Here is a 12,320-nt window from a genome sequence, read left to right as displayed (position 1 = left end):
GCGCAATGAGGTAGCTGTGTGAGTAAGCTAAGCGACCCTAGTGGCCGACACAAACACCTGGCCCATCTAGGAGTGGCACTGCAGTGTCACGCAGGATGGCCCTTCCAAAAAATACTCCCAAAACAGCACATGACGCAAAGAAAAAAAGAGGCGCAATGAGGTAGCTGTGTGAGTAAGCTAAGCGACCCTAGTGGCCGACACAAACACCTGGCCCATCTGGGAGTGGCACTGCAGTGTCACGCAGGATGGCCCTTCCAAAAAATACTCCCCAAACAGCACATGACGCAAAGAAAAAAAGAGGCGCAATGAGGTAGCTGTGTGAGTAAGCTAAGCGACCCTAGTGGCCGGCACAAACACCTGGCCCATCTCACGCAGGATGGCCCTTCCAAAAAATACTCCCCAAACAGCACATGACGCAAAGAAAAAAAGAGGCGCAATGAGGTAGCTGTGTGAGTAAGCTAAGCGACCCTAGTGGCCGACACCAACACCTGGCCCATCTAGGAGTGGCACTGCAGTGTCACGCAGGATGGCCCTTCCAAAAAATACTCCCCAAACAGCACATGACGCAAAGAAAAAAAGAGGCGCAATGAGGTAGCTGTGTGAGTAAGCTAAGCGACCCTAGTGGCCGGCACAAACACCTGGCTCATCTAGGAGTGGCACTGCAGTGTCACGCAGGATGGCCCTTCCAAAAAATACTCCCCAAACAGCACATGACACAAAGAAAAAAAGAGGCGCAATGAGGTAGCTGTGTGAGTAAGCTAAGCGACCCTAGTGGCCGACACAAACACCTGGCCCATCTAGGAGTGGCACTGCAGTGTCACGCAGGATGGCCCTTCCAAAAAATACTCCCCAAACAGCACATGACGCAAAGAAAAAAAGAGGCACAATGAGGTAGCTGTGTGAGTAAGCTAAGCGACCCTAGTGGCCGACACAAACACCTGGCCCATCTAGGAGTGGCACTGCAGTGTCACGCAGGATGGCCCTTCCAAAAAATACTCCCCAAACAGCACATGATGCAAAGAAAAAAAGAGGCGCAATGAGGTAGCTGTGTGAGTAAGCTAAGCGACCCTAGTGGCCGACACAAACACCTGGCCCATCTAGGAGTGGCACTGCAGTGTCACGCAGGATGGCCCTTCCAAAAAATACTCCCCAAACAGCACATGACGCAAAGAAAAAAAGAGGCGCAATGAGGTAGCTGTGTGAGTAAGCTAAGCGACCCTAGTGGCTGACACAAACACCTGGCCCATCTAGGAGTGGCACTGCAGTGTCACGCAGGATGGCCCTTCCAAAAAATACTCCCCAAACAGCACATGACGCAAAGAAAAAAAGAGGCGCAATGAGGTAGCTGTGTGACGACTAAGCTAAGCGACCCTAGTGGCCGACACAAACACCTGGCCCATCTAGGAGTGGCACTGCAGTGTCAGGCAGGATGGCCCTTCCAAAAAATACTCCCCAAACAGCACATGACGGAAAGAAAAATGAAAGAAAAAAGAGGTGCAAGATGGAATTGTCCTTGGGACCTCCCACCCACCCTTATGTTGTATAAACAGGACATGCACACTTTAACCAACCCATCATTTCAGCGACAGGGTCTGCCACACGACTGTGACTGAAATGACTGGTTGGTTTGGGCCCCCACCAAAAAAGAAGCAATCTCTCCTTGCACAAACTGGCTCTACAGAGGCAAGATGTCCACCTCATCATCATCGTCCGATTCATCACCCCTTTCACTGTGTACATCCCCCTCCTCACAGATTATTAATTAGTCCCCACTGGAATCCACCATCTCAGATCCCCGTGTACTTTCTGGAGGCAATTGCTGCTGGTGAATGTCTCCATGGAGGAATTGATTATAATTCATTTTAATGAACATCATCTTCTCCACATTTTCTGGAAGTAACCTCGTACGCCGATTGCTGACAAGGTGAGCGGCGGCACTAAACACTCTTTCGGAGTACACACTGGAGGGAGGGCAACTTAGGTAGAATAAAGCCAGTTTCTGCAAGGGCCTCCAAATTGCCTCTTTTTCCTGCCAGTATACGTACGGACTGTCTGACGTGCCTACTTGGATGCGGTCACTCATATAATCCTCCACCATTCTTTCAATGGTGAGAGAATCATATGCAGTGACAGTAGACGACATGTCAGTAATCGTTGGCAGGTCCTTCAGTCCGGACCAGATGTCAGCATCAGCAGTTGCTCCAGACTGCCCTGCATCACCGCCAGCGGGTGGGCTCGGAATTCGTAGCCTTTTCCTCGCATCCCCAGTTGCGGGAGAATGTGAAGGAGGAGATGTTGACGGGTCGCGTTCCGCTTGACTTGACAATTTTCTCACCAGCAGTTCTTTGAACCTCTGCAGACTTGTGTCTGCCGGTAAGAGAGATCCAACGTAGGTTTTAAATCTAGGATCGAGCACGGTGGCCAAAATGTAGTGCTCTGATTTCAACAGATTGACCACCCGTGTATCCTGGTTAAGCGAATGAAGGGCTCCATCCACAAGTCCCACATGCCTAGCGGAATCGCTCTGTTTTAGCTCCTCCTTCAATGCCTCCAGCTTCTTCTGCAAAAGCCTGATGAGGGGAATGACCTGACTCAGGCTGGCAGTGTCTGAACTGACTTCACGTGTGGCAAGTTCAAAAGGTTGCAGAACCTTGCACAAAGTTGAAATCATTCTCCACTGCGTTTGAGACAGGTGCATTCCGCCTCCTTTGCCTATATCGTGGCCAGATGTATAGGCTTGAATGGCCTTTTGCTGCTCCTCCATCCTCTGAAGCATATAGAGGGTTGAATTCCACCTCGTTACCACCTCTTGCTTCAGATGATGGCAGGGCAGGTTCAGGTGTTTTTGGTGGTGCTCCAGTCTTCTGTACGCGGTGCCTGTACGCCGAAAGTGGCCCGCAACTCTTCTGGCCACCGACAGCATCTCTTGCACGCCCCTGTCGTTTTTTAAATAATTCTGCACCACCAAATTCAAGGTATGTGCAAAACATGGGACGTGCTGGAATTTGCCCAGATGTAATGCACGCACAATATTGCTGGCATTGTCCGATGCCACAAATCCCCAGGAGAGTCCAATTGGGGTAAGCCATTCTGCGATGATCTTCCTCAGTTGCCGTAAAAGGTTTTCAGCGGTGTGCGTATTCTGGAAAGCGGTGATACAAAGCGTAGCCTGCCTAGGAACGAGTTGGCGTTTGCGAGATGCTTCTACTGGTGCCGCCGCTGCCGTTCTTGCAGCGGGAGGCAATACATCTACCCAGTGGGCTGTCACAGTCATGTAGTCCTGAGTCTGCCCTGCTCCACTTGTCCACATGTCCGTGGTTAAGTGGACATTGGGTACAACTGCATTTTTTAGGACACTGGTGAGTCTTTTTCTGACGTCCGTGTACATTCTCGGTATCGCCTGCCTAGAGAAGTGGAACCTAGATGGTATTTGGTAACGGGGGCACACTACCTCAAGCAATTGTCTAGTTCCCCGTGAACTAACGGCGGATACCGGACGCACGTCTAACACCAACATAGTTGTCAAGGCCTCAGTTATCCGCTTTGCAACAGGATGACTGCTGTGATATTTCATCTTCCTCGCAAAGGACTGTTGGACAGTCAATTGCTTACTGGAAGTAGTACAAGTGGTCTTCCGACTTCCCCTCTGGGATGACGATCGACTCCCAGCAGCAACAACAGCAGCGCCAGCAGCAGTAGGCGTTACACTCAAGGATGCATCGGAGGAATCCCAGGCAGGAGAGGACTCGTCAGACTTGCCAGTGACATGGCCTGCAGGACTATTGGCTTTCCTGGGTAAGGAGGAAATTGACACTGAGGGAGTTGGTGGTGTGGTTTGCGTGAGCTTGGTTACAAGAGGAAGGGATTTACTGGTCAGTGGACTGCTTCCGCTGTCGCCCAAAGTTTTTGAACTTGTCACTGACTTATTATGAATGCGCTGCAGGTGACGTATAAGGGAGGATGTTCCGAGGTGGTTAACGTCCTTACCCCTACTTATTACAGCTTGACAAAGGCAACACACGGCTTGACACCAGTTGTCCGCATTTCTGTTGAAATAATTCCACACTGAAGAACTGATTTTTTTTGTATTTTGACCAGGCATGTCAATGGCCATATTCCTCCCACGGACAACAGGTGTCTCCCCGGGTGCCTGACTTAAACAAACCACCTCACCATCAGAATCCTCCTTGTCAATTTCCTCCCCAGCGCCAGCAACACCCATATCCTCATCCTGGTGTACTTCAACACTGACATCTTCAATTTCACTATCAGGAACTGGACTGCGGGTGCTCCTTTCAACACTTGCAGGGGGCGTGCAAATGGTGGAAGGCGCAAGCTCTTCCCGTCCAGTGTTGGGAAGGTCAGGCATCGCAACCGACACAATTGGACTCTCCTTTGGGATTTGTGATTTCGAAGAACGCACAGTTCTTTGCTGTGCTTTTGCCGCAAGTCTTTTCTTTTTTCTAGCGAGAGGATGAGTGCTTCCATCCTCATGTGAAGCTGAACCACTAGCCATGAACATAGGCCAGGGCCTCAGTCGTTCCTTGCCACTCCGTGTCGTAAATGGCATATTGGCAAGTTTACGCTTCTCCTCAGATGCTTTTAATTTTGATTTTTGGGTCATTTTTTTACTGATCTTTTGTGTTTTGGATTTTACATGCTCTGTACTATGACATTGGGCATCGGCCTTGGCAGACGACGTTGATGGCATTTCATCGTCTCGGCCATGACTAGTGGCAGCAGCTTCAGCACGAAGTGGAAGTGGATCTTGATCTTTCCCTATTTTTTTAACCTCCACATTTTGGTTCTCCATATTTTGCGCACAACTAAAAGCCACCACAGGTATACAATGTAGATGGGTGGATAGTATAGTATTATATTACTAATGGACAACGAGTGACGACACAGAGGTAGGTACAGCCGTGGCCTACCGTACTGCTGCTTATATATATAATATACTGTATAACGGACCTGGTGGACACTGTCAGCAGACTGCTAAACTAGGATGAAGAAAAAAAAAACACCACAGGTATACAATGTAGATGGATGGATAGTATAGTATTATATTACTTATGGATGACGAGTGATGACACAGAGGTAGGTACAGCCGTGGCCTACCGTACTGCTGCTTATATATATAATATACTGTATAACGGACCTGGTGGACACTGTCAGCAGACTGCTAAACTAGTATGAAGAAAAAAAAAAAAACCAGGTGTGTTTTTCAGGCAGACAAACGTATACTGGACTGGTGGTCACTGTCAGCAAAACTGTGCACTGTACTCCTGCTATAACTGCTCCCCAGTCCCCACAATTAGGCAGTGTGAGCAGAGCAGTGCACTCAGCACAGATATATCATGCAGCAGTGCAGCACACTGAGTGAGCACAGATATGGTGGTCGGAGCGTTTTTTTCAGGCAGAGAAACAAAGGATTAAACTCACTGGTGGTATAATCAAAACCCTGCACTGTACTCCCTAACAGCTGCTCCCCGTCCCCAATCCTCCCCACAATTATAACTAACTAAGTCACTCTGTGTTCTACTATAACGGAGAGGACGCCAGCCACGTCCTCTCCCTATCAATCTCAATGCACGTGTGAAAATGGCGACGACGCGCGGCTCCTTATATAGAATCCGAGTCTCGCGAGAATCCGACAGCGGGATGATGACGTTCGGGCGCGCTCGGGTTAACCGAGCAAGGCGGGAGGATCCGAGTCGCTCGGACCCGTGTAAAAAAAAGGTGAAGTTCGGGTGGGTCGGATTCCGAGGATCTGAACCCGCTCATCACTAATTAGGACAGGTCTGTAAGTGCAGATAGAGGGTCAGTGGCGTAACTAGAAATTTTTCTCCCCCAAGCCAAAAAATTCTTCGGCGCCCCCCCCCCCCCCATCCCCCATAATTGGCACTAGTAAAGGGACAAACATGCGTGCGCCGCAAAAAGGCGGTGTGGCTTCGTTGAAATGGGTGTGGCTTCGCATAAAGGGGCGTGGCATTGCAGGGAAAGGACTACTATAAACCCCAGTTTTGCAACCTGCACGCCCAGACGTTAGCCACCACAGGAAAGAAAAATAATCCTGATTCATGCCCCTTACAAAATTTGTCATTTTTCCTCCTTATAGTAATGCCCAGTATACATTATGCCACATTCTGCAATGGCCCTTAGACATTATGCCACACACCATAATGCTCATTACACAATATGCTACACACCGTAATGCCCCCGACACATTATGCCACATACCGTAATGCCTGTGACGCATTATGACAGGAATCGCAATGCCTGTTATACATTATGCTACACACTGCAATGCCCCTGATACATTATAGCACATACAATGTCTGTGACACATTATGACACACACCGCAATGACCCTGAGACATTATACCACATACCACAATGCCCGTGATATAGTATACAACACACCGTAATGCCTGACACATTATGACACACACACCGCAATGTCCGTGATACATTATGCCACACACTGCAATGACCCTGAGACATTATACCACATATCACAATGCCCGTGATATAGTATACCATACACCGTAATGCCTGTGACAAATACCGCAATGCCCGTTATACCCTATGCCACACACCGCAATGCCCGTTATACATTATGCCACACTGCAATGCCCCTGAGACATTATACCACATACCATAATGCCCGTGATATAGTATGCCACACACCGTAATGCCTGTGACACATTATGACACACACCACAATGTCTGTGATACATTATGCCACACACCGCAATGCCCATTACACATTAAGTCCTACAGTAAGGCTTCTAATTACTTTTAAATTACCTGCTCGTTGCCAGGGGTTTCATGCTCTTGGTTCCATGCACGGTGCCACAGGTTTCATGCTCTTGGTTCCATGCACGGTGCCAGGGGTTTTCATGCTCAGGGTGTCATGCTCGTTGCCAGCGATTTCATGCACTGGGTGTCATGCTCGTTGCCAGGGGTTTCATGCACTGGGTGTCATGCTCGTTGCTTTGGGGTAGTGCTTGTTGCTAGGGCTGTGCTCCCAGTGCCACATATGCCCCCAGTGCCAGATATTCCACCATAGTGCCAGGTACTCACATGCCCCCAGTGCCAAATATAGCCCCCCCATGTGCCAGGTACACATATACCCCCCAGTGCCACATATGCCCCTAGTGCCAGATACTCCCCCACAGTGCCAAGTACTCACATGCCCCCAGTGCCAAATATAGCCCCCCCCCATGTGCCAGGTACACATATACCCCCCCCAGTGCCACATATGCCCCCAGTGCCAGATATTCCCCCACAGTGCCAAGTACTCACATGCCCCAGTGCCAAATATAGCCCCACCATGTGCCAGGTACACATATATCCCCCCCAGTGCCACATATGCCCCCTCAGTGCCACATAAGCCACCTCCCCCTGTGCCGCATATGCTCCCCCAGTGCTCCTCCCCCCCGGCTCCCCCGCTGTTTTGTGATGGAGGGACACGGAGGGCGCAGCGCGCGCCTCTCCTGTGTCCCTCCTGGGTCTCCGGCGGGTCTGTTAAAGGAAGTGCCGGTTCGTGAGCCATTCAGAGCTCACGAACGGCACTTCCTTCATTAGACCCGCTGGAGACCCAGGAGGGACACAGGAGAGGTGCGCGCTGTGCCCTCCGTGTCCCTCCTTACAGCAGCGGAGGGTTATTGAGAGCAGATTGACATGCGGACGCTCGTCCGCATGTCAATCTGCGCTAAAGCAGTGGCGGCGCCCCTGCAGCCCCTCGCCCCCAAACCACCGCGAGGGCTGCGGGGGCAGTAGTTACGCCACTGTAGAGGGTAGTAGGACAGGGCTGTGAGTGCTGAGAGTTGGGAATTGGGACAGGGCTATGAGTGCAGAGAGAGGAGTATTGGGACAGGGCTATGAGTGCAGAGAGGGGGTATTAGGACAGGGCTATGAGTGCAGAGAGGGGGTATTAGGACAAGGCTGTGAGCACAGAGAGAGGGGAATTAGGACAGGGCTGTGAGTGCAGACAAGGGGGTATTAGGATAAGGCTGTGAGTGAAGAGAGTGGAGTATTAGGACAGGGCTGTGAGTGCAGAGAAAGGGGTATTAGGACAGGGCTGTGAGTGCAGACAGGGGGGTATTAGGACAAGGCTGATAGTGCAGAGAGTGGAGTATTAGGACAGGGCTGTGAGTGCAGAGAGAGGGGTATTAGGACAGTGCTGCTCTCCCTCTGTGACTATCGCTGTGTGCATTCTGCCCATTCACCATGAATATACTACAGGTGCACAGCCAGATCTCCAGTGTCTCACCTAATGCCTGGACACACACCTTAACCCCCAGTCAAGTTCTGGTGGACACCTTGATTACACTCCCCAGGTCACCGTTGTCACGTCTCCCACTGCACACACATTGGGAAGGCCCACAGTGCAGGACGCTGGGGAGAAAGACTGGGAGCGGCGCATGTGCAGAAGTGCCGGGCCAGAGATTGTGGCTTCCTATGGAACCTCAATGAGTCCTAGTGCCCGCTGGCTACTGTTGGTAAGTGTCAGAGACACTGCCAAGCACATCTCTGACAGTTGCCTCATGAAGAAACAAAAAAAATAGATTAACAATGGGCCCACGTGCATGTCGGCCCAGCGGGGCTCTTCCCTATTAACTTTTTGCGGTCAGAACGTCAAGGTCAGAACTGTGCAGTCAAAGCTCAGTGTGCTAGGAAGCAATTGGGTGGCAGGAGGCCAGTGTAAGAGACAAGGAGACCACCAAACTCTGACACTGCATTTGTGGAGCTCAGGCAGCGAGCCAAGCCAGGCCGAAAGCCTGTGATTTAACCGGGATCCGGTCTCTAGGTCGACAGTAACTAGGTCGACACTATCTAGGACGACCACTATTGGTCATCAGTAACTAGGTCGACAGGGTTTCTAGGTCGACTGGACAAAAGGTCGATATGAGTTTTTCACGATTTTTTTCTTTTTTTGAACCTTTTCATACTTAACGATCCACGTGGACTACAATTGGGAACGATAACCTGTGCCGAGCGCAGCGAGGCACCTTGCCCGAAGCATGGCGAGTGAAGTGGTGCACTAATTGAGGTTCCCAGTAACTGTACGAAGACACAAAAAATAAATTAAAAAACTCATGTCGACTTTTTGACCTGTCAACCCAGAGACCCTGCCGACCTAGTTACTGTCGACCAATAGTGGTCGACCTAGACACTGTCGACCTAGTTACTATCTACCTTCCATACCACACCCGATTTAACCTGTGTGTGGACCGTGACTAAGCACTTAGACACTGCACAAATACGCCCCTCTACCAAGCTAATTACCCCATATCACCATTATGTATAAAATAAAAAAAATTCTAAATTGTTTGGTAGCCTAAAGTAGGGTTTCCAAACTCCGACATTACATACCAGGCTTTAAGAATATCCATACTTGAGAAAATACTTTAATAGGACCTCAGTCAATTTGATTTAACCATCTGGACTCAAACATGGATAGCCTTACAACCTGGGCTGTGATGGTGGAGCTTGGGAACTCTGGGTATGAGACAACTTCTAGGAGCATCTGCATTTGAACCCACTGAAGAAGCCAATGGGTTTATTTCTTGGAATTCAGACAGATAATTCAGAATCCTAAATTCCCAGTGATTTTAGTTCTCAGGATACTTTTCTCTTATGTAACTAATAAAATATCTTTATTTTTTTTTTTAACCCACAATTTAACATGAAAATAAAGGTTTAGATTCAGTCCAGTAGTTAGCATGCACTTTTGTAGTCAAATCCTAAAATCTGGGTACAAATTATTGCATTATATTACAACTGGAAATGATCATTAGACAGTTTTACAGCATGGGACAATGCTTATCTGCCTAGTAGGCTTTTAACATTTTTATTTGGCCATATGCTAATATATTTATTTATCTTTTCTCTATTTTTCCCGCATACTGTACTGTAATCACCATGTTCAGAGGATGAGACTGGTGAAGTGATTGTACAAACAGCTCCAGGTATAGTGACCACACACCGGGGTGGCTCCATAATTCTTCCCTGCCGTTACCACTATGAGCATTCCGGAGAGGAACCTGCACCAATACGCATTAAGTGGTCAAAAATAAGTGAACCTGCATCTTTCATTGATGTGTTTGTGGCTCTGGGAAAGGAAAAGAGAGGATATGGCTCCTATAAAAACCGTGCTTTTCTTCAAGAGCATGAGCCAGGAGATGCCTCATTGATCATCCAAAACATTACACTGGAGGATTATGGGAGGTATGAGTGTGAGATTACCAATGAGCTAGAAGATGACACAGGCACTGTCAAACTGGATTTAGAAGGTAAGTAACATCCATCAATGAATTCTTTGGTGTCTCTAATTACATTCTTGTATTTCTTGGTATTAAAATTGAATATAGCTATTTTCTACACATTTTCCTTTTATCATCCAACATAATTTTCTATGTTTAATTCAGGTGTGATCTTCCCTTACCACCCACGCTTGGGACGCTATAGTATGAACTTTCATGAGGCTGAGCAGGCTTGTAAACTGCAGGACGGCATCCTGGCTTCTTACGATCAGCTCCATGAGGCCTGGCTGAATGGGCTTGACTGGTGTAATGCTGGATGGTTGCAAGATGGCTCCGTGCAATATCCCATCTCAAAGCCCAGGGAAGAATGTGGAAAAAAAGACAACCCTACTGGAGTAAGGAACTACGGCTACAGACACAAGGATAATGAACGTTATGATGCCTTCTGTTTTACATCAAATCTCAATGGTATGGTAAATTAGTTTATTGTATGTTTATTATATGTTTATACCTATATTGAAAGAATGTACATAACATACCATTTGTGGGTCTATAAGATTACTATGTTTTTTTTGTCGTTATTTTATATCATGGTTATTAACAATTTCATCAGTTTCACTATTTTTCTTGTCAGTGCTCAGTGCTCATGCCCTCTTGCAACAAAATTCATGATTTGCTCTTGGGGCCACGGGTGCCAGATTTGAGGGGCGATGAGAGGACCACAGAAAAGAAAGCGGGAAACCGCAATGAGTCGGAAGCATGCTGTGTTTGGGGGTAGGCTTCAGAGGGTAGACCAAGGCCAGATTAAGGGGTTATGGATTAGGAAATCTGTGTGTCATCATAAGCCATAACAAACTAAAATCATTACAAGAATAAAAGAAATGCAAATATTGATTTATGAATAGCCATATTGTCCAGGAGTGAATCAGCAAGGTCATGATGTCTACACATAGGTGAGCTTTTCCCCTTAATGACAGATGTTTTATTTTAGGTAAAGTCTACTTTCTGAAGACATTTCGCAAGATGAGTTTTCCAGAAGCCACAAAAGCCTGTGAAAATAATGGTGATTCTCTAGCCAAGGTTGGCCAACTCTATGCAGCCTGGAAGCTGCAGCTTATGGACAGATGTGAAGCTGGGTGGCTGGGTGACGGCAGTGTCCGCTACCCTATTGTGAACCCGCGGGTGAAGTGTGGGGGTACAGAGCCTGGAGTAAGAAACCTCGGTTTTCCCAGTAAGAAGTATAAACTATTTGGGGTGTACTGCTATAGGGGCAACAAAGAAAAAGAACAATTGAACGAAAGTGAAAAAATCAAGAGTGGAATAAACCAATGGAAGTCCAACCATGTGTAGACCGGTTACCCGGGTCCAGGCTGCGTGCCAGATTATAGACACGTGGAAAACAGGTCCAGCGGACTGTGTGGCTATGTGTGCAACACCACTGGGGTCCCAAGAAGCCACTGCACCTATCAGCTGGCCTGTGCAAATTGCATGGGGATGGAGCATGCTATATTTTTATGTACCTCATCTTATATAAGTACTCATACACGTGTTCTTTTATATAAAACTAAATTGAAAGAAAACTAAATTCACTCAGAAACTTGTGATGAGTCGGTTCATATGATAGCTAAACACATGATAAATATTAGCAGAAGAAACTTCAGAATATGTAGCTGAGAAAAGCTGAAAAGGAAGAAATCTGAATACAAAACATGGGAGAACACTGTGGGAAAATAAAATAAAACAGTGTTTATGGAAGAGTAATATGGGCATATTCATTATTGGGCGCTGAAGTTGTGCTCGTGGAAACGTAATTACTGGGGCAATTCAGCATTGCTTCTTTGCGGGGGCAGCTACTCCTAAAAGCAGCTGTCCCCACGATCAGCAACAATGCTACAGAAGTATAGTGTAGCAGTATTACTTGCCACCCGCGCATAGCATGATTAAGGGGGAAGGGAGTGCACAGGGGATACTGGGATACTGTAACCTGTACCCTCCTCTGTCAGGAGATACCCTCGATGGAGCACACTGACATCACTAGCTTTCCCTCTT

General features: G+C 47.9%; 1 protein-coding gene across 1 annotated transcript in view; it reads left to right on the top strand.

The window, feature by feature from the left end:
- The window catches only part of HAPLN4 (hyaluronan and proteoglycan link protein 4), a 126,287-nt gene extending 114,419 nt beyond the window's left edge, over nt 1–11,868 (top strand). Inside the window, exons 10-12 of the mRNA XM_063914563.1 lie at nt 9,939–10,301; nt 10,437–10,739; nt 11,263–11,868. Coding sequence (XP_063770633.1) covers nt 9,939–10,301; nt 10,437–10,739; nt 11,263–11,621 — 1,025 coding nt within the window. The 3' untranslated portion in view covers nt 11,622–11,868. The remainder of the gene's footprint in view (nt 1–9,938; nt 10,302–10,436; nt 10,740–11,262) is intronic.
- The last annotated feature ends 452 nt before the right edge of the window (nt 11,869–12,320 follow it).

This window comes from Pseudophryne corroboree, chromosome 1 (assembly GCF_028390025.1).
Source record: "Pseudophryne corroboree isolate aPseCor3 chromosome 1, aPseCor3.hap2, whole genome shotgun sequence".
Lineage (NCBI taxonomy): Eukaryota > Metazoa > Chordata > Amphibia > Anura > Myobatrachidae > Pseudophryne > Pseudophryne corroboree.
The sequence above is the reverse complement of the archived record's forward strand: the minus strand, read 5'-3'. Positions and strand labels throughout refer to the sequence as shown.